At 54.5% G+C, this 27,297-nt stretch overlaps 2 protein-coding genes across 2 annotated transcripts in view; one reads left to right on the forward strand and one right to left on the reverse strand.

Annotated features, from left to right (window-relative positions):
* LOC140404551 (ephrin-B1-like) overlaps positions 1 to 27,297 on the forward strand; it is a 536,635-nt gene that overhangs the window by 266,616 nt on the left and 242,722 nt on the right. The gene's annotated exons all lie outside the window — the stretch shown is intronic.
* The window catches only part of LOC140404620 (polyunsaturated fatty acid lipoxygenase ALOX15B-like), a 73,087-nt gene that overhangs the window by 44,843 nt on the left and 947 nt on the right, over positions 1 to 27,297 (reverse strand). Inside the window, exons 2-6 of the mRNA XM_072493224.1 lie at positions 26,719 to 26,841; positions 23,429 to 23,532; positions 8,983 to 9,155; positions 6,069 to 6,212; positions 4,720 to 4,923 (exon numbers count right to left, since the gene is read on the reverse strand). Of these exons, the coding sequence (XP_072349325.1) occupies positions 4,720 to 4,923; positions 6,069 to 6,212; positions 8,983 to 9,155; positions 23,429 to 23,532; positions 26,719 to 26,841 (748 nt within the window). The remainder of the gene's footprint in view (positions 1 to 4,719; positions 4,924 to 6,068; positions 6,213 to 8,982; positions 9,156 to 23,428; positions 23,533 to 26,718; positions 26,842 to 27,297) is intronic.

Consider the following 27,297-nt stretch of genomic DNA (forward strand, 5'->3'; position numbering starts at 1 on the left):
AGGGGCCTCTCTCGAGATTTGCGAAGCTCAGGTCTCCTCGCGATATCTAACGCGATCTCGCGAGACGGTGTGATCTGGATCTTACACTCACTGGGCACAATCCGAATGAACATATTTAATTGATCAGTTAGGCTCGCTTAGAAGAGAGAACGTGAGAGAGAGCCTTCATTTCCTGCACTGACGAGCTCAGGGTGCCAGGCCAACTTTCCAAAGTGCCCCTGATGGCAGGCGTGGTGATATACATCACTGTGTACACACAGGGTTAATGTACATACACTACACCTAGCTAGACACTAGAGGGAGCACCAGAGACATGACACACAGACAGTCAACCAATAGGTCAGTAAGATAGGACACAGGGTACCATGTTTTGTTACGCTCTTGATGTAGCAGAAGCTGCCTCCTTGATGTGCACTCTGACAAAGGAAGGTTCACACTTGGAGATAGCTTTAACACATTTATTAAACTATTAACAATTTTCCTACTTGGATTCGACTCTACTGTTAATCCTGCTATAGCTACTCAGACTGACGAACCAGTCTGCTACAATCCACGTGGTGGGTGTGATGTATTTCAATCAACCCTGTCTGTACTCACTGAGTGTCTCCACTGGAAAGAAACTGAGCATGTGTGATGTGTCCTTTTATATGGGTTGGTGTAATGCCCTCTTGTGGTAGTGTCACCTCTGTGTGTATCGTGAATGCCCATTGGTCGTGTCCTATCTTACTGACCTATTGGTTGACTGTCTGTGTGTCATGTCTCTGGTGCTCCCTCTAGTGTCTAGCTAGGTATCGTGTATGTACATTAACCCCTTGTGTACTTACAGTGATGTATATCACCACATGCCCCCTTTTTTCGTACAGTGATGTACATCACCACAGCATGCCCAGGGTACCTTCCCCTTTAGAGGTGGGGGGGTGGTTGCTCGAGGACCCTGGAAGAGGTAGATTGGGTGCGGTGGGGGGCGGGGATGCTGGAGGTTGCGATGGGGACGCTGCTTGGGGGGGGAAGCCGAAAGATCGGGGCTCCCTTTAAAAATGGCGTCCTGATCCGCGAGTAGTCTTTCTGCATAGGTTCACCCGTGCAGGAAATGACTAAAGTGCGGCCTCGAGGGGGCGTTCCTCGTCGAGGCAAAATAAAACGGCAAAGTGCTGTTGAATAGCGGGGTGTCTCAGAGCTGCAGCGATCGAGAGACACCCCACTAAATGCCCACAAACAGGACTCTGTTATTTACCGGTTGAATCGCGTCCTTTACATCTCCCCACAAATTCGTTCCGACCTATCTTTGTATCAGCTATTTCCAGTTCCATCATCCAATTATAGATTGTGAATAGTTGAGACCTCGGCACTGATCCCTGCGCTGTTCTACCCCTTGTAGTACGCAGCCTGAAAATGTTAGCCACCCCTCCATCCATGCTAATATATTACCCACAACACCATAAACTCTTATCTTGTGTCGCAACCTCTCTGTGGCACCTTATCCGATGCCTTTTGTCAATCCAGGTATACTACGTCTACTTTTCCTCCTTTATCCACCCTGCTTGTTACACCCCAAAGAGCATCCTCAAATTAATTTGTCAGATATGATTTTCCTTTCACCAAACCATGTTGACTCTGCCCAACAATAACATTTTCTAAATGCCCTTGTACTATTTCCTTAACAATGGATTCCAGCATTTTCTTAACGACGTGCTGGGCTAACTGGCCATCACTCCAGTGCTTTCTGTCTCCCTCCTTTCTAGAATTTGGGTGTTACTTTTACAGTTTTCCAATCTGCTAAAATCTATACACACCGAGGGAATCTTAGAAAATTATAACCAGTGCATCCACTGTTTTTTCTTTATTCTTTCATGGGATTTGGCGTCCCAGGCAAGGTCACATTTTTTGCCCATCCCCAATCGCCCTCGAGCTGAGTGACATTTTGTTAAAGAATCAACCCCATTGCTGTGGGTCTGGAGTGACAGGTCGGCCAGACCGGGTAAGGACGGCAGATTTCCTTCCCTAAAGGACATTAGTGACCAAGATTGGTTTTTATAACAATCGACAATGGTTTCATGATCATCGTTAGACTTTTAAGTCCAGATTTCTTTAAAAATAAATTTCGAGTACCCAATTATTATTTTTTTCCAATTAAGGGGCAATTTAGCGCGGCCAATCCACCTATCCTGTACATCTTTGGGTTGTGGGGGGGTGAGACCCACACAGACACGGGGAGAATGTGCAAACTCCACACGGACAGTAACCCGGGGCCGGGATCGAACCCGGGTCCTCGGTGCAGCAGTGCCAACCACTGCACCAACGCGCCTCCCCTTAATTCCAGAAATTTTAGTGAGTTTAAATTCCGCCACCTGCCCTGGTGGGATTTGAACCCAGGTCCCCAGAGGTCTCTGGATTACTAGCCCAGGGAAATACCATTATTCCACCGCCGCTGCTATGGCCACTTCCTTTCAGAGTCTGGGGTCCTCCTCGCAGTTCTCAGCAATTTCCAATCTTGTGTCATCCACAGATTTTGAAGTTGTGCTCCACACACCCAATGATGTAAATGGGGGAAAGGACCCCCCCCTCCTCCAGCTGTTTACCTTCCTCCAGTCTGAGTAACAACCATTCACCAATGCTCTCTGCTTCCTGCTAACTTTGTGTCCATGTCTCTCCCGCCGCATTTATTCCACGAGACACATCTTTTCTCACAAGTCTGTTGCGCGGCACTCTGCCACATTGTCCCAGGAGCTTGCTCTATGCCTGTTAGGTGACACTTTATTGAACGTTTTTTGGAAGTCAGCCATGTCATCAATCGGTTATTGGATAGGCACATGGAGCACACCAGAATGACAGGGAGTGGGATAGCTTGATCTTGTTTTCGGACAATGCTTGGCACAACATCGAGGGCCGAAGGGCCTGTTCTGTGCTGTACTGTTCTATGTTCTCCTCAGGAGGGAACCCGTCAAGAACAACAAAGAACAAAGAAATGTACAGCACAGGAACAGGCCCTTCGGCCCTCCAAGCCCGTGCCGACCATACTGCCCGACTAAGCTACAATCTTCTACACTTCCTGGGTCCGTATCCTTCTATTCCCATCCTATTCATATATTTGTCAAGATGCCCCTTAAATGTCCCTATCGTCCCTGCCTCCACTACCTCCTCCGGTAGTGAGTTCCAGGCACCCACTACCCTCTGCGTAAAAAACTTGCCTCGTACATCTACTCTAAACTTTGCCCCTCTCACCTTAAACCTATGCCCCCTAGTAATTGACCCCTCTACCCTGGGGAAAAGCCTCTGACTATCCACTCTGTCTATGCCCCTCATAATTTTGTATACCTCTATCAGGTCGCCCCTCAACCTCCTTCGTTCCAGTGAGAACAAACCGAGTTTATTCAATCGCTCCTCATAGCTTATGCCCTCCATACCAGGCAACATTCTGGTAAATCTCTTCTGCACCCTCTCTAAAGCCTCCACATCCTTCTGGTAGTGTGGCGACCAGAATTGAACACTATACTCCAAGTGTGAATACTTCATGTTGGTTAAACTCAATTAGCCCTTTCTGGCTTTCCTTAATTGGTCATGAAGAGAAGGATAAGTTGATAGAGTTTACCCCACTCACCGGCACACATGGGGTGAAGTTCTACATGGCAGCCCTCCCCCTCTGGGTATTTCATTATTCCCATGTTAGTCCGCACAGTGAGAGCTTCTTTATCCAATCCCATTCCCATGCCAGCATCTCAATAGGATTCCCAGGCGTGACCAGAAATAAGAACATAGGAACTAGGAGCAGGAGTAGGCCATCTGGCCCCTCGAGCCTGCTCCACCATTCAATGAGATCATGGCTGATCTTTTGTGGACTCAGCTCCACTTTCCGGCCCGAACACCATAACCCTTAATCCCTTTATTCTTCAAAAAACTATCTATCTTTATCTTAAAAACATTTAATGAAGGAGCCTCAACTGCGTCACTGGGCAAGGAATTCCATAGATTCACAACCCTTTGGGTGAAGAAGTTCCTCCTAAACTCAGTCCTAAATCTACTTCCCCTTACTTTGAGGCTATGCCCCCTAGTTCTGCTTTCACCCGCCAGTGGAAACAACCTGCCCGCATCTATCCTATCTACTCCCTTCATAATCTTATGTTTCTATAAGATCCCCCCCCCCCCCTCATCCTTCTAAATTCCAACGAGTACAGTCCCAGTCTACTCAACCTCTCCTCGTAATCCAACCCCCTCAGCTCTGGGATTAACCAGTGAATCTCCTCTGCACACCCTCCAGTGCCAGTACGTCCTTTCTCAAGTAAGGAGACCAAAACTGAACACAATACTCCAGGTGTGGCCTCACTAACACCTTATACAATTGCAGCAGAACCTCCCTAGTCTTAAACTCCATCCCTCTAGCAATGAAGGACAAAATTCCATTTGCCTTCTTAATCACCTGTTGCACCTGTAAACCAACTTTTTGCGACTCATGCACTAGCACACCCAGGTCTCTCAGCACAGCAGCATGTTTTAATATTTTATCATTTAAATAATAATCCCGTATGCTGTTATTCCTACCGAAATGGATAACCTCACATTTGTGTGGGGCAGGTTTCTGCGCAACCCCCCCCCCCCCAACCCCCCAGGACAGGGGTGGGAGACGCAGACGGCAGTCAGAATAATGAGCGCAATGGAAGGTCTGTAAAATGAGGCAAAGGGCAAAACTGCCTCCGTAAGTCGAGCATTCCACCTGAAAAGTACCTTAAAAATAGGATGTGCGTTTGGAAGCTTCCTTAATGTCGCGATGCAGAAGACCTCCGCGAACAGGTGTGTCTCCAGCAAGTGTGAGACCAGCTGGTGTATCTGTACATCAGCGTGTCGAGCCCACATCTTGGCAAGGCGCCAGTCATACTTACTGTCGCTCGGGAGGAAAATAGGGTTTTGTGGTCCTGGCTCCTGCTTGATCTGTCAATCATACAAATCACATTATTACAACATTCACGCCTCAGTCAAGCCAAGGGCCTAACAGGATAAAAAGATGCCATTCACACCGGTGGGAATGCTAAGTTGGAAGAGAGACTTTTGGGAAATGTCAAGACCAGGCAAGAGTCGCAACTTATTGTTTGACTACAAACCGGGTCAGGCAGGAATAAAATCTCAGTCACACACTCAACCGGTGCTAAACCTCAGTTAGGAAAATGAAAGCAAAACTACCCCAGGTTCTGGGAGATCTCAGGAGGTCGGGCAGCGTCTGTGGAGAGAGAGACCGAGTTACGGTTCCGGGTCCGCCTGACCATTCAGGAGCTAAACGCTTCGGAGCGAGAGAGCGATCAACAGCAAGGAGCTGGGGGTCGTGGGGCCAGAGACTGAGGCAGGGAGGGAGAGAAACCGAAACAGGAGATCGATAGAGGCAGTGTAAAGAGAGTGAGATATTGACAGAAAAATAAGGGAGTTAAGTGCTGTCTCTTCTGGGGGGGCTACCTGACAAGATTTTCTGGAGGATGTTCTGTCAGGGCTCCCTCTTCAGGGATCTGTGTGGGGGGGGGGTCTTTTTATTTAGGGGGTCTTGGGGAGGAGGGGGTTGGGTCACCCCGGTACTGGGGGTTGGGGGGGGGGGGGGCGGGGGAGAAGGGGAAACCCAGAAACTCCAGGGGTGGGGGTTGAATTGCGCTGTGTGTGGGGGGGACGGGGGTGTTGAGGGACATCACTATCTGTCTGCAAGGTCGAAATGGCGGCCCAATAGTGGGACACCCCAGGATTCCTCACAAGGAAGGGAGAACGCAGATTCTCCCAGACGGAGGAGTTAGCCCGTTATCTCGAGCGAGGGGATAAAGCGCAGCGAGAAAGAGGAGAGGGAGGTGAAGAAAAGGGACGGGAGACGGTGCAACGGAAACCGAGAAAAAAATGTGCGGCCAGAGGGAGACAAAATGAGCAATGGGCGGAAGAACTGCTGGAAAAGATAGCAAGGGAGAGAGAGAAACAGAGAGAGGTGGAGAAATCCCAAATGGCAGAGGCACCCAGGTCAGTAAGCTGGTCACAAGCAGAGGAAAGGCCTGTTAATAACAGAGCAAATCACACGCCCGGCAGATAGAGCGGCGAGGCGACCATACCTGGATTGCAATGGGAATCAATTTGTTCTCTGGAGTTGAGTATAAAAGACACATTGGTGCTTCCAGGTATTGCTGAACGCCGCAGATTGAATGAGCTGGAATCCCTTGCAGCATCTCGTAATCAACAATGTAGATGTTTCCCTTCTGAAATGAGAGCGGGACCCGTCATTCTGGGCGGGGGGCGGGGGGGGCGCAATATCGCTTATCAAGAGAGGGGATTTTGGAGGGAGGTAACACACACAATCGACAGTGTTCCGGGTGTCAGTGAGCACAACAAACCCCCCTCGATTACCGCGGTTTGTACATATCCTGGGAAAACTGTAGAAGGCAGGGTGGAGATAAGAACATAGGAACTAGGAGCAGGAGTCGGCCATCTGGCCCCTCGAGCCTGCTCCGCCATTCAGTGAGATCATGGCTGATCTTTTGTGGACTCAGCTCCACTTTCCGGCCCGAACACCATAACCCTTAATCCCTTTATTCTTCAAAAAACTATCTCTCTTTATCTTAAAAACATTTAACGAAGGAGCCTCAACTGCTTCACTGGGCAAGGAATTCCATAGATTCACAACCCTTTGGGTGAAGAAGTTCCTCCTAAACTCAGTCCTAAATCTACTTCCCCTTATTTTGAGGCTCTGCCCCCTAGTTCTGCTTTCACCCGCCAGTGGAAACAACCTGCCCACTGGCTGTTCACACGGGATGATGGGCATCAATGATACAGACGTCAGCCTCGGAAGGATGTCCAGGCCCTACACAAGGTGCAGCGGAGATTCACTGGAAAGACGGAGGAGTGAGGGAGGGGCTGAGACAAGATTGGGAAAACTGAGATTGTCCTCTTTGAGCTGAGAAGGTTAAGAGGATTCAGGCAAAGGAATGGGGCGTGGGAGGGAAGGGGAAAGAGTTGTGTGGGGGGGGGGGTATGTTGAACTGGTGGTGGTGTGGGGGGGGGGGCGCAGACTAGCTCTGCGGGTCATGTCAGGGGTTGGACGCCGAAGGGGTTGAAGCGGGTGGGTCGGGTTGAGTGGGGTCGAGTCGGATCGGGGCAGGGTGGGGGCTTGAGGTGGATCGGGGGGGGGGGTCGAGTCGGATCGGGGGAGGGTGGGGGCTCGAGATGGATCGGGGGGGGGTTCGAGTCGGATCGCGGGAGGGTGGGGGCTCGAGTTGGATCGGGGGGGGGGGTTCGAGTCGGATCGAGGGAGGGTGGGGGTTAGAGTTGGAGTGGGGGGGGCTCGAGTTGGATCGGGGGGGGTGTTTGTGTCGGATCGGGGAGGTTGGGGACTCCAGTTTGATCGGGGGGGAGTTGTTGAGTTGGTTCAAGTCAGTTGGGGGGGGGGGACGCGTCCGGGAGTGGGGTGGGTGTGTTGGGGGTGGAGGGGGGCTTCGGGGAGGGATGGGTCTGGCTGTGGGGGGTGGGTCATGTCTGGTTGGGTCTGGCTGCCGGAGAGGGGGGGGGGGGGGGTCAGGTTGTGGGAGTCAGGTGTGGTTGGGGCTTTGGGTGGGGTCCAGTTTGGGGCCTGGTCTGTTTTGGGGGAGATGTAGACTGGGGTCCTGTGATTTGGAGAGGGGGAGGGGGGGTTTGGGAAGTGGGGGTTATCCCTCAGTGGAAGGGGTTGCAGGGTTAGGAACACTCTGGGGGGGGGGGTGATCAGTCGGGGTTGGGGGGTCTGGAGTGTGGGGGAGGGGGTCTCCTGAGTGCCTCAGGCTGGGGTTCAGTGATTTAAATCACTTTGTCGGACGGTTGCCAGCCCAGTGTAATTGTCCAGGAGAGGCGAGCGTTTCCACACAATTTCCAGGTCAACCTTCAGCTGGGAATTTCCGAGCGGGAATCTCCAGCGTATCTTTGGGATCGCCCAAATCCGACGCCGGGGAATCAGGAAGTTCCGGGTCATTATTTCTGATCCAACAGAGAACGTGGCCGCGATTGTCCATGTTGCAGGAGCAAAGGTTCCCGCCAATTAAATATTCAAAAATCTGATCATTGGTCCCCGTCACAAACACAGGTTCCGAGTCACGGATTCACTCCCTCTCCCTGGGCATTGTGTCCCCCCTCCCCTTCCCATTCCCTCCACCCACCCGGGCACCTTCAGGACACCTCCCCCAAATCCCGCCATGGCCTCTCCGATGCGGAAACCAGATGTGCTCTCCCTGCCTCGCCCGATGCATCTCCAGATGCGAGAAGTCTCCTATCTCCTAATCATGACCCCCCCCCTCCCTCCCTGTAACTTCCTCCAGCCCCACACCCCTCGCAGCTGTCTACGTTCCGGCCTCTTGAGCGTCTACCTCGATTCCCATGGTGGCCTGAGTTATGAAGAGATTGATGACGAGATGGAGGTTTGCTGATCTGGGCTGATCAGACGTCACTAAAGCTGGTAACTGGCCTCGCTGAGCCCAAATCACAGCTGGGTATGGAGCCTGCTCTGCCCAAGACCGCAGGGAACTACAAACGGTCGTGAATGTAGCCCAGTCCATCACACAAACCAGCCTCCCATCCATCGACTCTGTCTATAATTCCCGCTGCCTCAGAAAGGCAACCAGCATAATTAAAGACCCCACGCACCCCGGACATTCTCTCTTCCACCTTCTTCCGTCAGGAAAAATATACCAAAGTTTGAGATCACGTACCAACCGACTCAAGAACAGCTTCTTCCCGACTGCCATCAGACTTTTGAATGGATCGACCTCGTATTAAGTTGATCTTTTCTCTACACCTTGCTATGACTGTAACATTATATTCTGCAGTCTCTCCTTCCTTCCCTGTGTACGGTGCATTGTTTGTACAGCATGCAAGAAACAACACTTTTCACTGTATACTACTACACGGGACAATAATAAATCAAATCGAATCATTCTTGAATACTGTGGGAGAGAACGTTTCTCAGACACTGAGCGAGGTGCCGGGTGGTCACATTACACCCACCTGGACTTCCTGCTGGAGACTGGTACTCGGCCCCAGGGAGAAGGAGACCATCTCATCTGTCACGGGGAGTTTTGCCGGGATGCAGCTGCATTGTTTTATCAGTTGGGGGTTCGATCCATTCATGTATTGGTAACCAAAGAATGTGTCTTCTTTCCAATGTTTTAAAACGTACGCTGTGCGGGACACAAGAGGCGCATTATTCATCTCAGGGAGGCTGACTTGTGGAGACCCATTCTGCCAAAATGTTTAAACTAGTATCGTCCCCCAGTGGGTACCACTGGGAATATTCTCCGAGTATCGGCTGGGACAGGTCCTCGGGCACGGTGTGGGGGTGGGGGGGGGGGCGGAGGGGGGGGGGGGGGGGGTGCGGAGAGATGGATTAATTCCGGGCAGGTATTCCCGAGTGCTGTTCCTGGACCCCCCCCACCCCCACCCCACCCACCGCACCAACCTGCCAACCGTGAGGAGGCCCACCTCCCAACCCGCCTGCAGCACCGACCCAAGGTGGCGGCCAGTTCGGCGATTTCTGCGATAATCGACGCTGGTTCCATGGTCATCGCTAGACGTTTAAGCCAGGTTTCCCCGATCAGACTCGGCTCCACCACCCTTGCCGGGGAATCTGGCACCAAAACTCCATTTCCTCCAGAGGGACTGGGGGATCACGGCGGAGGGAATGGGCAGAGAATCCCGGCCTTAATTCCAGATTTGTATCGGGTTTCACCAGCTGCCGAGATGGGATTGGAACCCTGGGCCCCCAGGGCTTTACCCTGGCTCTCTGCTTTACTAACCCAGCAACCTTACCACAGCCGCGGCACCGAGGAAACGCCCAATGCCCCAAAATGGCACCAGCCGCCCCCCCGGGCCGATGCAGTGGGAGCCAGCACGGAGCGGGCGTGTGCCGCCGTCGGAGCGGGGCACAGACAAAACCCAGTCCCATCACTCCAGCTGAAATCCACCTGGAATCTTCCAGGAGCAGCCGGAGGCCATTCGGCCCATCGAGCCAGCTCCGCCATCCCGTGTGGCCATGGCTGACCCTCGATCCCAACACCAGGCTCCCGCTTTCTGCACCCCCCCCCCCCACGCCCCCCCAACGCCATCAAAATGTAAAATAGGGCTTCCGGTTGCGGCAATGCGGAGCTAAGCCGCACGTTTCGGCAGCTCCCGCTCCAACGGACTTTCGGGCTCTTTTCGGGAGCCCCAACGGAAATTTTTTGGGACCAAACCCAGTGTGGGGTGACGAAGGAATGAGTCCCCCCCCCGGGTGTGTATGGAAAGGAGCGGCGGTAGTGGCCAGATTGCGAACGATCCTTTGGAGCAGCGGCAGAGAAGAGAAGGGAGAAGCAAGATGGCGGCGGATGGAGCCCAGACGACATGGGGCCCGGACCTGCAGGAATTCCTCCGACGGTGTGTGGAGGACACTAAAGAAGGAGGTGCTGGCGCCGATGTTATTGGCAATCGAAGGACTAAAAGAAACGCAAAAGGCCCAGGCGACAGAGCTCCGTGGGGTGAAGGCGAAGGCAGCTGAGAACGAGGCTGAGATACAGGGCCTGGCGGTAAAAATGGAGACGCAAGACGATAAGAGGTGTATCGAAAGGCTGGAAGTCCTGGAGAACAGCTCGAGGAGGAAGAACCTCCGGATTCTGGGTCTCCCCGAGGGAGTGGAGGGAGCTGACGCTGGGGCTTATGTGAGCACGATGCTCCATACGCTAATGGGAGCTGAGGCCCCCTCGGGCCCCCTGGAGGTGGAAGGGGCTCACCGGGTCCTTGTGAGAAGACCAAAGGCTGGAGAACCACCAAGGGCGATAGTGGTGAGATTTCACCGCTTCACGGACAGAGAGGCGGTTTTGAGCTGGGCCAAGAAGGTACGGAGTAGCAGGTGGGAGAATGCGGTGATACGAGTGTATCAGGACTGGAGCGCGGAGGTGGCGAGAAGGAGGGCGAGCTTTAACCGGGCCAAGGCGGTGCTTCACAGGAAGAAAATAAAGTTTGGGATGCTGCAGCCGACGCGATTGTGGGTCTCGCATCAGGGCAAGCACTACTACTTCAAAACGGCGGATGAGGCATGGACCTTCATCCAAGAAGAGAAATTGGACCAGAACTGAGGGACTGATGCTGTGGGGGAGATGACGATGTTGATGTACAGAAATGTAAATTGGGGAATGGGAGTTCACAGTATCGGGACGATAGACGGGGTTTTTTCTCTCTTCTTGACGGGGGGACACTGAGAAATGTGGACGCCGGTGGAAAAAGGGACTGAGGGGGGGGGATGGGGAATGGGGGAGCTGCGCCATGGGGGGGCGGGGCCGATCCAGGAAAGCACGGATTTTTTCCCGCGCTGGGGAGATGATGGCGGGAAGATAGGCGCAAGAAGGATGAGTGTTCCACACACGGGGGGCGGGGGGGGGGGGGGGGTCAATTGGGTTGCTGCCTCTGGGAGCGAGAGGGACTGGCAAGGGAAGAGGTGGTCGGGATGGGAGTGCGCCGCCTGGGGGATGGGTGGGTGCGCGGGACCTGGACGTGGGACTGGCCTAGAATAGGGGATGGCTAGTCAGCGGGGGGGGGGGGGGCCAATCCGGCTGATCACGTGGAATGTGAGAGGCCTAAATGGGCCGATTAAGAGGGCCCGAGTGTTCGCGCACCTAAAGGGACTGAAGGCAGACGTGGCCATGCTTCAAGAGACGCATCTGAAGGTTGCGGACCAGGTTAGGTTAAGGAAAGGATGGGTGGGACAGGTGTTCCACTCAGGGTTGGACGCGAAAAATAGAGGGGTGGCTATATTGGTGGGGAAACGGGTGTCGTTCGAGGCTAGGAATATAGTGGTGGACAACGGGGGTAGATATGTGATGGTGAGTGGTAAATTGCAGGGAAAGGAGGTCGTGCTGGTAAATGTAAATGCCCCGAACTGGGACGACGCGGGATTTATGAAGCGGATGCTGGGACGTATCCCGGACCTGGAGGTGGGAAGCCTGGTAATGGGGGGGGATTTCAATACTGTGCTGGATCCAGGGTTAGATCGGTCTAGATCCAGGACCGGAAGAAGGCCGGCAGCGGCCAAGGTGCTCAGGGGGTTTATGGAGCAAATGGGGGGAGTGGATCCGTGGAGATTTGCCAGGCCGCTGGCCAAAGAGTTCTCCTTTTTCTCCCATGTCCATAAGGTCTTCTCCCGGATAGATTTCTTCGTTTTGGGCAGGGCACTGATTTCGAGGGTGGCAGGAACGGAGTATCCGGCCATAGCCGTTTCAGACCATGCCCCACATTGGGTGGATCTGTGTGGTAATACCAGGTATTGCGGTACCAGAGAGAGGAATGACCATTGGCTAGACCGCGGGGTCTACCATTGGGCAATGTACATAGCCCCGCCCTGAGAGGCGGGGTATAAGAACCAATGCCGTCCCAGCAGCCTTCACTTCTGTAACTTCGCTGCTGGGTACAGTTCTAGCTGATTAAAGCTGAATCGATATGACTCCCCGTGGACTCAAGCGTATTGATTGCGCATCAATTTAATCAGATAAGTACTTTGAAGGATGGATCTCCGCATCAAGCCGGCGTGCCTTCAGCTCAGCCCTCACGCAGAAAACTCTGCCGCGATTTTTAAGCATTGGCTGGCGTGCTTCCAGAGCTACCTCGAGACGGCTGCCGACACCCCCACGGAAAGGCAGAAAATACACCTCCTACGCTCGCGGGTCAGCCCGGCAATCTACCCCCTGATCGAAGGGGCGGCGAACTATGATAAAGCCATGGAACTGCTGGAAGGACACTACATTCGTCCACTTAATCAGGTCTACGCCCGTCACCTGCTGGCAACGAGACGGCAGAGCCCAGATGAGATGCTTAGAAGATTTCTACCGGGCACTGATCGTGCTGGGCCTAAACTGCGGCTGCCCAGCGGTGACGGGAACGAGCACTCCGAACTTTTAATTCGAGACGCTTTCGTGGCAGGTATGATCTTCCGCGACATTCGCCGAAGGCTGCTCGAAATGGAGACGCTGGGCCTCACCGAGGCCCGGGCCCTGGCAGGGTCCATGGACGTGGCGTACAAAAACTCCCTTGCGTACGCCCCCGCGTGCACCGCGCCCCCCTGGGCTGTGTGGCACCCCGCCGCGGCAGCCCCCCAGACTTACCCGCTTAACCCCCAGACTTACCCGCTAACTCCGCAGGCCTGCGCGGCAAGGCTACCCGCTACCGCCACCGGCCAACGCTGTTTCTTCTGCGGCCAGGCGAATCACACCCGCGCGCGCTGCCCGGCCCGCACCGTCACCTGCAAGGAGTGCGGCAAGAAAGGCCACTATGCCGCGGTCTGCCTCGCCCGCGCGGTGAACACGGTGTCCAATGACTACCCTCAGCCGTTCCTCCAGCCGCCCGCTGTGCACCCACAGCCGTTCTTCCACGTCCTGACCGTCCCAGGCCCACCGCCGCACTCCCTTTTCCCAGCCCCGCCGGCCCAACGAGCACCGCAGCCTTTGCCCCGCCAGGCAGCGTCGCAGCCGCAGCCATTCTTTCCCCCGGCAACCACGCTGGAGGAGAGCGCGCAGCCATTTTGTCCCTCGCCGGTCCAATCGTCGGGGTCTCCGTCCCCGAACTCCAGGGGCGATCCCTGACCGGCGCCACCTTGGATGGGGCCTCAAGCCCCCAGCGTGGCGGTCTACGCGCTGCCCGACCAAAACCCTTTGTTACAGCTGGCCTCCGCCTCGTGGGAGCAGAGTGCGCCGCCATTTTGTCCCTCCCCGCCGCCATTTTGTTTCTCCCCGCCGCCATCCTCGGATCCCCGGACTCCATGTGCGATCCATGGACGGCGCCATCTTGGATGGGGCCTCAAGCCCCCAACACGGCTGACTATGCGCTGCCCGATCTTCACTCCTTGCTGCAGCTGGCCTCCGTCACCCTGGACCAGAGTCGGCCCCGAACGCTAGCGAAGGCCACCACGACGATCGGCATCAACGGCCACGCGACGTCGTGCCTCATCGACTCCGGGAGCACGGAGAGCTTCGTCCACCCCGACACGGTAAGGCGCTGTTCTCTGGTCACCTACCCCACCCAACAAAGGATCTCCCTGACCTCCGGGTCACACACGGTGCAGATAAAAGGGTTCTGCCTCGCGAACCTCACCGTCCAAGGCAGGGAATTCCGCAATTCCCGCCTATACGTGCTGCCGCACCTCTGCGCAGCCACCCTTCTGGGACTGGATTTCCAGTGCCACCTACAAAGTCTTACTTTTAAATTCGGCGGCCCTATACCCCCCCCTTACTGTTTGCGGCCTCGCGACCCGCCTTCCCTGTTTGCGAACCTCACCCCGGATTGCAAACCCGTCGCCACCAGGAGCAGACGGTACAGTGCCCAGGACCGGACCTTCATCAGGTCCGAGGTCCAAAGGCTGCTGAGGGAAGGAGTCATTGAAGCTAGCAACAGCCCCTGGAGGGCTCAAGTAGTGGTGGTAAAGACCGGGGAGAAGCATAGGATGGTCATCGACTATAGCCAGACCATCAACCAGTTTACGCAACTGGACGCGTACCCTCTCCCCCGTATAGCCGACCTGGTAAACAGGATCGCGCAATACAAGGTCTTCTCCACGGTGGATCTCAAGTCTGCCTACCACCAGCTACCCCTCCGTACTAGCGACCGCCAGTACACTGCCTTTGAAGCAGATGGGCGGCTCTATCACTTAAGGGTTCCCTTCGGTGTCACAAACGGGGTCTCGGTCTTCCAGCGAGAGATGGACCGAATGGTTGACCGGTACGGCTTACACGCAACGTTCCCGTATCTTGACAACGTCACCATCTGCGGCCATGACCAGCAGGACCACAACACCAACCTCCGTAAATTTCTCCAGACGGCGCACCTCCTTAATCTGACCTACAATAAGGAGAAGTGCGTGTTTAGCACCGACCGTCTAGCCATCCTAGGCTACGTAGTGCTAAATGGAGTCATAGGCCCCGACCCTGAACGCATGCGCCCCCCCATGGAGTTCCCCCTCCCTCACTGCCCCAAGGCCCTAAAGCGCTGCCTCGGCTTCTTTAGCTATTATGCACAATGGGTCCCTAATTACGCCGACAAGGCCCGACCCCTGATCCAATCCACAACCTTCCCCCTGTCGACGGAGGCCCGCCAGGCCTTCTGCCGCATCAAAGTTGACATCGCAAAAGCCACGATGCGCGCCATCGACGAGTCCCTCCCCTTCCAGGTCGAGAGCGACGCGTCCGACGTAGCTCTGGCGGACACCCTCAACCAAGCGTGCAGGCCCATGGCCTTCTTCTCCCGTACCCTCCATGCTTCCGAAATTCACCATTCCTCGGTCGAAAAGGAGGTCCAGGCCATAGTGGAAGCTGTGCGGCACTGGAGGCATTACCTGGTCGGCAGGAGATTCACTCTCCTCACGGACCAACGGTCGGTGGCCTTCATGTTCGATAATGCACAGCGGGGCAAGATTAAGAACGACAAGATCTTGCGGTGGAGGATCGAACTCTCCACCTACAATTACGAGATCTTGTACCGTCCGGGGAAGCTGAACGAGCCTCCTGATGCCCTGTCCCACGGCACTTGTGCCACTGCACAAGTGGACCGCCTCCGAGCCCTCCACGAGGACCTCTGCCACCCGGGGGTCACTCGCTTTTTCCATTTTATCAAGACCCGCAACCTGCCCTACTCCATCGAGGAGGTCAGGACAGCCACCAGGGACTGCCAAATCTGCGCGGAGTGCAAACCGCACTTCTCCAGCCAGAGAAAGCGCACCTGATAAAGGCTTCCCGTCCCTTTGAACGCCTCAGCATGGATTTCAAAGGCCGCCTCCCCTCCAGCGACCGCAACACGTGCTTCCTGAACGTGGTTGACGAGTACTCCCGGTTCCCATTCGCCATCCCCTGCCCCGACATGACCGCAACCACCGTCATCAAGGCCCTCCAGCGTATCTTTACACTGTTCGGGTTCCCCGCGTACATACACAGTGATAGGGGGTCCTCCTTTATGAGCGACGAACTGCGTCAATTCCTGCTCAGCAAGGGCATCGCCTCGAGCAGGACGACCAGTTACAACCCCTGGGGAAACGGACAGGTAGAGAGGGAGAACGGAACGGTCTGGAAGACCGTCCTGCTGGCCCTACGGTCCAGGAATCTCCCAGTCTCCCGCTGGCAGGACGTCCTCCCGGTGGCCCTCCACTCCATCCAGTCACTGCTCTGTACAACCAAGAATCAGACACCTCATGAACGTCTCCTTGTTTTCCCCAGGAAGCCCTCCTCCGGGACCTCGCTCCCCACCTGGCCAGCGCCACCCGGACCCATCCTGCTTCGGAGACATGTGAGGGCGCACAAGTCGGACCCGTTGGTCGAGAGGGGCCACCTGCTGCACGCCAACCCCCAGTATGCCTACGTAACGTTCCCCAACGGCCGCCAAGACACGGTCTCCCTTCGGGACCTGGCGCCTGCCGGAGCCCCACGCGTGCCCGCACCAGTGCCCCCACCCCCACCCTCCCCGCAGCACCTGACCGGAGGGTCAGTACTCCCGCCGCCCCTGCCTAGGCCTCAACAAGCACCGACGCCCCCTACAGGCGCCCCCCCACCCACTTTTTGCCCCAACAGCGCCGCCTAGGGGTGATGAAGCTGCCTGGGAGGAAGACACCACGTTCCCGGAATCGCAACCGCCGGGACCACCGTCAGAATCACAGCCGAAGCCCAGCCGCTCCAGAAGGACGACCAGGCCACCCGATCGTCTGATTGCTGCACCATGAACACTTTGCTATTATCCTCGACATCACGGCACCTCCATACCTGGTCCTACCATGCGAAAGGCGACATTAACGCTGGCCATCACCCCGCCGGGCTCTTTTTTAACAGGGGGTGAATGTGGTAATACCAGGTATTGCGGTACCTGAGAGGTGGATGACCATTGGTTGGACCCAGGAGTCTACCATTGGCTAACGTACGTAGCTCCGCCCTGAGAGGCGGACTTTAAGAACCGTTGCCGTCCCAGCAGCCTTCACTTTCTGTATCGAAGCTGCTGGGGTACAGTTCTAGCAGATTAAAGCCTATTAGTTATGACTCACCTTGTCTCGAGAGTAATTGATTGCGCATCAAAAGGCTGTCAGAAACCCGAGACAATTTGCACTCATGTGTGCGATGGGTCGAATCCGGGATTCCGGAGGGATTTGTGTGAGAGGGTGAACGCTGCAGAAAACAGGTTCCAGAAGGTGCAAAGTGGTGTTTAGATTGAACCAAAGTGCGATTTGTAACGTAGACAAACGGGCCTCGGCTCACTGCCCGGACCCTGAGGGCAGTCCAGGGAACTGGGCCGCAAGAAGACTTCATGTGTGGTTGCTGCGGTTCCAGTGATTGGCAACGTGGAAAGAACGCGGAGCAGAATATTTTGGCACTCGACCACGATCTGAGCTCAGCTGGCTCTGACTCACCACCTGGTGGTTTTCGACTTGTTTAACTATTTGGAGAGATCATTTTCACCTCAACGTTACGAGAGGGTCCCTCTGTTCGAAATGCATGGCGGGCCTCACCCCTTTGGGAAGCCATGTTCCACTCACTTAGGGTTCAATAGGAAATTTCAAAATGGACTTGGATACATTCCTGGGAGGGGGAGTATGTGCAGGACTGGATAGGGAGAGAGCGGAACAGTTTCCAGAGAATTCCTACAGTGCAGAAGGAGGCCATTCAGCCCATCGAGTCTGCACCGACCCTCGGAAAGAGCACCCTACTTAGGCCCACGCCCCCTGCCCTAACCCCACCTAACCTGCACATCGTTTGACTGTGGGAGGAAACCGGAGCACCCGGAGGAAACCCACGCAGACACGGGGAGAAAGTGCAGATCCCCTCAGACGGTCATCTGAGGTCGGAATTGATCCCGGCTCCCTGGTGCTGAGAGGCGGTAGTGCTAACCGGAGTCCCTGGCGCTGTGAGACAGCAGTGCTAACCGGGGTCCCTGGCACTGTGAGACAGCAGTGCTAACCGGGGTCCCTGACACTGTGAGACAGCAGTGTTAACCCGGGTCCCTGGCACTGTGAGACAGCAGTGCTAACCGGGGTCCCTGGCTCTGTGTGACAGCAGTGTTAACCCGGGTCCCTGGCACTGTGACACAGCAGTGCTAACCGGGGTCCCTGGCTCTGTGTGACAGCAGTGTTAACCCGGGTCCCTGACACTGTGGGACAGCAGTGTTAACCCGGGTCCCTGGCACTGTGAGACAGCAGTGCTAACCGGAGTCCCTGGCACTGTGAGACAGCAGTGCTAACCGGGGTCCCTGGCTCTGTGTGACAGCAGTGTTAACCCGGGTCCCTGACACTGTGGGACAGCAGTGTTAACCCGGGTCCCTGGCACTGTGAGACAGCAGTGCTAACCGGAGTCCCTGGCGCTGTGAGACAGCAGTGTTAACCCGGGTCCCTGGCACTGTGAGACAGCAGTGCTAACCCGGGACCCTGGCACTGTGAGACAGCAGTGTTAACCCAGGTCCCTGGCACTGTGAGACAGCAGTGTTAACCCGGGTCCCTGGCACTGTGAGACAGCAGTGCTAACCCGGGTCCCTGGCACTGTGAGACAGCAGTGTAAACCCGGGTCCCTGGCTCTGTGAGACAGCAGTGTTAACCCGGATCCCTGGCACTGTGAGACAGCAGTGCTAACCCGGGTCCCTGGCACTGTGAGGCAGCAGTGCTAACCCGGGTCCCTGGCGCTGTGAGACAGCAGTGTTAACCCGGATCCCTGGCACTGTGAGACAGCAGTGTTAACCCGGGTCGCTGGCACTGTGAGACAGCAGTGCTAACCCGGGTCCCTGGCACTGTGAGACAGCAGTGTTAACCCGGGTCCCTGGCACTGTGAGACAGCAGTGTTAACCCGTGTCCCTGGCACTGTGAGACAGCAGTGTTAACCCGGGTCCCTGGCACTGTGAGACTGCAGTGTTAACCTGGGTCCCTGGCTCTGTGAGACAGCAGTGTTAACCCGGGTCCCTGGCACTGTGAGACAGCAGTGCTAACCGGGGTCCCTGGCTCTGTGTGACAGCAGTGTTAACCCGGGTCCCTGGCACTGTGACACAGCAGTGCTAACCGGGGTCCCTGGCTCTGTGTGACAGCAGTGTTAACCCGGGTCCCTGACACTGTGGGACAGCAGTGTTAACCCGGGTCCCTGGCACTGTGAGACAGCAGTGCTAACCGGAGTCCCTGGCACTGTGAGACAGCAGTGCTAACCGGGGTCCCTGGCTCTGTGTGACAGCAGTGTTAACCCGGGTCCCTGACACTGTGGGACAGCAGTGTTAACCCGGGTCCCTGGCACTGTGAGACAGCAGTGCTAACCGGAGTCCCTGGCGCTGTGAGACAGCAGTGTTAACCCGGGTCCCTGGCACTGTGAGACAGCAGTGCTAACCCGGGACCCTGGCACTGTGAGACAGCAGTGTTAACCCAGGTCCCTGGCACTGTGAGACAGCAGTGTTAACCCGGGTCCCTGGCACTGTGAGACAGCAGTGCTAACCCGGGTCCCTGGCACTGTGAGACAGCAGTGTAAACCCGGGTCCCTGGCTCTGTGAGACAGCAGTGTTAACCCGGATCCCTGGCACTGTGAGACAGCAGTGCTAACCCGGGTCCCTGGCACTGTGAGGCAGCAGTGCTAACCCGGGTCCCTGGCGCTGTGAGACAGCAGTGTTAACCCGGATCCCTGGCACTGTGAGACAGCAATGTTAACCCGGGTCGCTGGCACTGTGAGACAGCAGTGCTAACCCGGGTCCCTGGCACTGTGAGACAGCAGTGTTAACCCGGGTCCCTGGCACTGTGAGACAGCAGTGTTAACCCGTGTCCCTGGCACTGTGAGACAGCAGTGTTAACCCGGGTCCCTGGCACTGTGAGACTGCAGTGTTAACCTGGGTCCCTGGCTCTGTGAGACAGCAGTGTTAACCCGGGTCCCTGGCACTGTGAGACAGCAGTGTTAACCCGGTCCCCGGCACCGTGAGACAGCAGGATTAACCCGGGTCCCTGGCGCTGTGAGACAGCAGTGCTAACCCGGGTCCCTGGCGCTGTGAGACAGCAGTGTTAACCCGGATCCCTGGCACTGTGAGACAGCAGGATTAACCCGGGTCCCTGGCGCTGTGAAACAGCAGTGCTAACCCGGGTCCCTGGCGCTGTGAGACAGCAGTGTTAACCCGGATCCCTGGCACTGTGAGACAGCAGGATTAACCCGGGTCCCTGGCGCTGTGAGACAGCAGTGTTAACCCGGGTCCCTGGCGCTGTGAAACAGCAGTGCTAACCCGGGTCCCTGGCGCTGTGAGACAGCAGTGTTAACCCGGATCCCTGGCACTGTGAGACAGCAGGATTAACCCGGGTCCCTGGCGCTGTGAGACAGCAGTGTTAACCCGGGTCCCTGGCACTGTGAGACAGCAGTGTTAACCCGGGTCCCTGGCACTGTGAGACAGCAGTGTTAACCCAGATCCCTGGCACTGTGAGACAGCAGTGTTAACCCGGGTCCCTGGCACTGTGAGACAGCAGGATTAACCCGGGTCCCTGGCACTGTGAGACAGCAGTGTTAACCCAGATCCCTGGCACTGTGAGACAGCAGTGTTAACCCGGGTCCCTGGCACTGTGAGACAGCAATGTTAACCCGGGTCCCTGGCACTGTGAGGCAGCAGTGTTAACCCGAAAACCTGGCGCCGTGAGACAGCAGTGTTAACCCGGGTCCCTGGCACTGTGAGGCAGCAGTGCTAACCGGGGTCCCTGGCACTGTGAGACAGCAGTGTTAACCTGGGACCCTGGCACTGTGAGACAGCAGTGTTAACCCGGGTCCCTGGCACTGTGAGACAGCAGTGTTAACCCAGGTTCCTGGCACTGTGAGACAGCAGTGTTAACCTGGGACCCTGGCACTGTGAGACAGCAGTGTTAACCCGGGTCCCTGGCACTGTGAGACAGCAGTGTTAACCCAGGTTCCTGGCACTGTGAGACAGCAGTGTTAACCTGGGACCCTGGCACTGTGAGACAGCAGTGTTAACCCAGGTCCCTGGCACTGTGAGACAGCAGTGTTAACCCGGGTCCCTGGCACTGTGAGACAGCAGTGTTAACCCGGGTCCCTGGCACTGTGAGACAGCAGTGTTAACCCGGGTCCCTGGCACTGTGAGACAGCAGTGTTAACCCGGGTCCCTGGCACTGTGAGACAGCAGTGTTAACCCGGGTCCCTGGCACTGTGAGGCAGCAGTGTTAACCCGGGTCCCTGGCACTGTGAGACAGCAGTGTTAACCCGGGTCCCTGGCACTGTGAGGCAGCAGTGTTAACCCGGGTCCCTGGCACTGTGAGACAGCAGTGTTAACCCGGGTCCCTGGCACTGTGAGGCAGCAGTGTTAACCGGGGTCCCTGGTGCTGTGAGGCAGTAGCGTTAACTACTGTGCCACCGTACCACCAGAATTGGATGGATCTTGCAGACGGACAGCAGATGAAGAATGGGCTGAAGGAGGCTATCTGTGTTCCATCAGACACACAAACACACAAAATACACACACACACACACACACAAAATACACACACACACAAAATACACACACACACAAAATACACACACACACAACATACACACACACAAAATACACACACACACAGACAAAACACACACACAAAATACACACACACACAACATACACAAACACACGAAATACACACACACACACAAAATACACACACACACAAACACACGAAATACACACACACACACACACACACAAAATACACACACAGGCAAAAAAACACACACACACAAAATACACACACACAAAATACACACACACACAACATACACACACACACAACATACACACACACACAGACAAAACACACACACAAAATACACACACACACAACATACACACACACACAAAATACACACACACACAGACAAAACACACACACAAAATACACACACACACACAAATTACATACACACACAAAATACACACATACACACACAAAACACACACACAGGCAAAAAAACACACACAAACAAAATACACACATACACACACAAAATACACACACAAAACACACACACACAGGCAAAAAACACACACACACAAAAACAACACACACACACACAGACAAAACACAGGCACGCACAAAACACGCAGAGACAAAACAAACACACACAGACAAAACAAACACACACACACATACAGACAGGCACATGCAAAACACACACAAAACATACAAAACACACACAGAGATAGACACACAAACACAGATAGAAAGACACACACAAGGGCTGGTTTAGCTCAGTGGGCTAGACAGCTGGTTTGTAATGCAGAACAAGGCCAGCAGCACGGTTCAATTCCCGTACCAGCCTCCCCGAACAGGCGCCGGAATGTGGCGACTAGGGGCTTTTCACAGTAACTTCATACTTGTGACAATAAAAGATTATTATTGAAACATACACACAGACATAGATACACAAAGACAGAAACACATGCGCAACACACAAGCACACACACACAAACACACAGACATAGACATACAAACACAGACAGAAACACACACAAAACACAGACACACAAAACACACAGACATAGATACATAAACAGACAGAAACACACAGACACAGACAGACATTAAGCAAACACACACAGACATACAAACACTCAAACACACACAAACACACAGACATAGACAGAAATACACGCAGATACACAAACACACACAAAACACACACAGACAGTCATGGGCAGCATGGCAGCATTGTGGATAGCACAACTGATTCACAGCTCCAGGGTCCCTGGTTCGATTCCCGGCTTGGGTCACTGTCTGTGCGGAGTCTGCACTTTCTCCCCGTGTGTGCGTGGGTTTCCTCCGGGTGCTCCGGTTTCCTCCCACAGTCCAAAGATGTGCAGGTTAGGTGGATTGGCCGCGATAAATTGCCCTTCGTGTTTAAAATTGCCCTTAGTGTTGGGTTGGGTTGTGGGGATAGGGTGGAGGTGTTGACCTTGGGTAGGGTGCTCTTTCCAAGAGCCGGTGCAGACTCAATGGGCTGAATGGCCTCCTTCTGCACTGTAAATTCTATGTTCTATAGGCACACACAGATAGAAACAGAAACACATAAACACACATAAAACGCACAGGCACACAGAGGCATACGCAAACACAGACAGGCATGCAAACACACAAACATACAGACATAGACACACAAACACAGATAGAAACACAAACAAACACACAACACACACAAACAGACACAGACAGAAATGCACACACAGACACACAAACATACATATGCAAACACACACAGACATACACAAACGAGCACACACACACAAAATACACACTTGCACAGACACACAGATACACAGACAGAGGCACATAAGCAGACACAACACACAGACACACCAACACAGACAGAGGCACACGGACAAAACAGTGTCAGAGGTCCTTTACACCCACTGTCACTGTCACTGACTCATTTGACAATCCTGTGGTTTATCTAAAGACACCGGATAATGTTTGAATTACCTGCGACTGGAACTTTGCTGAAATCCACGTTATTCCGGATTTCGCCCAGAGTATTCCACAATACCCCAGGCACCTTCAGCGGGTTCAACCCCAGGTCAAAAATTCTGCGATAAGAAAACCGTGGTCAAATTAAACCCTGAAAACTGCCCTTCTGCCCGTTGAGTTAACATCAGGAATTCCGGTGAATCCGGAGGCGAGGGAGCTGCTCGATCCTGAGGTAGCCCAGTTTGAGCTGTCACGCATTCGAACTGAGTGTGTCACAGCACTTTAACAAGGTTAAACAATACTTTACAGCAGCAGTAACAAACTACACCTTAATACTGAGCCACGGACAGAGAGACGAGGACAGCAATCTCATACTTGGTCAGATAGATACACTGAAGGAAGGTCTGAATGGAGGTGGGTAAAACTCAAGAGGCGAGAGGCTGTGGGAGAGAGTTCCAGAGTTTAGGACAGATCCTTCAGGGCCGAGTGGATCTTAGGAACCGGTTTTGGAGGAAGTTGATTCAATTAGTTAATCGGTGAGTTGGCTGGGGACAGTATTCTGCCTGACAACAGTCAGCGATTGGTTCCTGCGTGATGCTTTCTGAGAGAACTGAGCAGAAGTGTTTAGACCTTGGAAGTGAAAGAAACGGTTTTAAAGCCACTTGGCGAGCTTGCCCGGGATCTGCCTCCCTCCCGGGATTTACAACAGCCCCAGCGAGGCTGCGGCCAGACACCGATCAGGGCTGGTTCACGCAAACGTGGACCAGGAAGAACAGCACCAGGGGCGGGGGGGGGGCCTGCCAGATAGTGCCCGTCCGAAACCCCCTCCCCCTCGCCACCCTCGGACCACCCCCACCAGTCCCCCCAGCCCCCGCCGAAGCCCACCCACAGGCCAGTGGAACGGCTCCCCTCCCCCTGCACAGTCCACAGCCATCAGGCGAGGGACCCGGAAACTGTGAGCACACGTGTCCCACGTCGTCGGAACGTTGGCCCATCGGAGACGGAGCATCGGGGGAGAGCCTCGGGTGACGTCCTGAGGCGCCCTGACGGTGTGTGTGGCGCACTCCCCGAGTGCGGTGTTTTCAAGGGGGCGGAGCTTCCGAAAAACGGCACTGCCCCCGAGTTTGACGTAAAAACGGGTTCTCCAGTCAATCGCAGAACGCGATTCAGGCATCGCCAATCAGGGAATGCAACCTTCAGAGTGATTGGATAGCGGTGGGGAACTCACCGCAGAACCAACGGGAAACTCCCTGGAAAATCCACCACTAATTGACTTGGACACCTTTCCGTTAAATTCTGCCAATAATTTTGTTGGTTATTGAATAAACCTGGACATGGAGTGGTCAGCGGGAGATTAATAGATTAAAGCACAGATCTGACTGTTTAACTAGCCGGAGAAATGATTGAAATCTATAGAGTAATGGAAACAGAGACAGGCGGAGCACTCCTGCATCCCGGTTCCAACAGACCCCTTTTCACACCCCCCCCTCTCAGTAATCGGCAGTAACCTCTGTCTCCTGCTTCGTCTCAAGTGGGGAAGGCAATCTTGTGAAGAGGCAGAAACGATGCAGAATGGGAGGGTGGAAACATCCGAGTCAAAAATAAACCATTCTGACATCATGTACAACCACAAACCTTCACTTTTCCTCTTTCTCGCACTTTGACATTGTGAAACCCCTTTGGCTCCGACAGATGTGCGTACAGCTGTGAGGTCCAACTCCGAATCAGAGACTCGATTGGCCATGGTCCAAATATTCGGGGACCTGCGCCAAAATGGGGGGGGGGGGGGGGGCGTCCCGCCGACAGATTGAGCCGTAAGCAGCCCGACACGATCATCTTCGCAGAATCGTGTCCGTCACTCAATGGTCCACATACTCCATCGTCATCGAGGGGGACAGGACCCGCCAAGGGGTGGGGACACAGTTGGGACTGAGTGACCCCTGGGCAACCTCGACATTGATTCCAGAACCTGAGGTCTCGACGCACTGAGAGGGGGTGGGGAGGGCACCGAATGGGGGGTGGGGGGGGAGATTTCAATGTCCGACAGCAAGAGCAGTTTGGACGCACCGTCGCTGAGGCACCCGCCAACAGCAGACTTGTACTCACCACAACCTGATCACCCGGCATTTTCATTCATTTATGGGATGTGGGTTATTGCCCATGCCTAATTGCCCCTAGAGGAGTTGGTGGGTGAGCCACCTTCTTGAGCCGCTGCAGTCCCTGTGGTGTAGGTACACCCACAGTGCTGTTAGGGAGGGAGTTCCAGGATTTTTGCCCCAGCGACAGTGAAGGAACGGCCGATATATTTCCCAGTCGGGGTGGGGAGTGACTCGGAGGGGAACCTCCAGGTGGTGGGGGTTCCCAGGTATCTGCTGCTCTTGTCCCTCTAGATGGTAGAGGTGGTGGGTTTGGAAGGTGCTGCCTCAGGAACCTCGGTGAGTTGCTGCAGTGCATCTTGTAGACGGTACACACGGCTGTCGCTGTGCGTCGGTGGTGGGAGGGAGTGAATGTATGTGGAAGGGGAGCAATCAAGCGGGGCTGCTTTGTCCTGGATGGTGTCGAGCTTCTTGAGTGTTGTTGGAGCTGCGCTCATCCAGGCAAGTGGAGAGTATTCCATCACACTCCTGACTTGTGGATGGCGGACAGGCTGTAGGGAGTCAGGAGGTGAGTTACTCTCCGCAGGATTCCCAGCCTCTGACCTGCCCTGGTAGCCACAGTATTAATGTGGCTAGTCCAGTTCAGTTTCTGATCAGTGGTAAACTCCATCAAGCCAGGGGATCAACCCTGGTTCAATGAAGAGTGTGGGTGGGCTGTCACGGGTAACACCAGGCATACCAGAAAATGAGATGTCAGCCTGGTGAAGCTACAACACTAAGCTGACTACTTGTGTGCCAAACAGTGAAAGTTGCATGAGATAGACAGAACTAAGCGATCCCACAACCAAGGATCAGATCTGAGCTCTGCAGCCCTGCCACACCCAGCCGTGAATGGCGGGGGACAATTAAACAACTCACTGGAGGAGGAGGCTCCACAAATATCCCCATCCTCAATGATGGAGGAGCCCAGCACGTCTGTGCCAAAGACAAGGCTGAGGCATTCGCAACAATCTTCAGCCAGAAGTGCCGAGTGGTTGATCCGTCTCCGTCTCCTCCGGAGGTCCCCAGCATCACAGATGTCAGTCTTCAGCTAACTAAATGTAGTGTCCAGTCATGGCGACGAGGCTGTACCGATGTTTGAATAAAGCCTTCACCAGCTCCTCCACTTTTACACTATTGACTGTATTTCAGAATTTTGACAATACTTACGCTGAATCAATATTGAAGACAAAGTTAACTTTTCTCCCAAGTGTAAATTGTGCATCTTTGGGTAAATCGCTGCCACTTTCTGCTTTGATACTTTTGGGAATCCCTGGTGCAAATGCGGTCCACCTAAAGGACGAAAGGTTCGGAAATCAATAATGCCAATATTCAAATCTCCAATCTATTATTTTCTGCAATATTAATACTTATTAAGTTGAGAAATGGTATTCTAGGGAATTAAATAGCTTTCAGTATCTGTATCTTAACATCAAAAAAAACCACTCCCAGGACAGGTACAGCAGGGTTAGATACAGAATAAAGCTCCCTCTACACTGTCCCCATCAAACACTCCTAGGACAGGTACAGCACGGGGTTAGATACAGAGTAAAGCTCCCTCTACACTGTCCCCATCAAACACTCCCAGGACAGGTACAGCACGGGGTTAGATACAGAGTAAAGCTCCCTCTACACTGTCCCCATCAAACACTCCTAGGACAGGTACAGCACGGGGTTAGATACAGAGTAAAGCTCCCTCTACACTGTCCCCATCAAACACTCCCAGGACAGGTACAGCACGGGGTGAGA

Source organism: Scyliorhinus torazame, chromosome 31, assembly GCF_047496885.1.
Source record: "Scyliorhinus torazame isolate Kashiwa2021f chromosome 31, sScyTor2.1, whole genome shotgun sequence".
Lineage (NCBI taxonomy): Eukaryota > Metazoa > Chordata > Chondrichthyes > Carcharhiniformes > Scyliorhinidae > Scyliorhinus > Scyliorhinus torazame.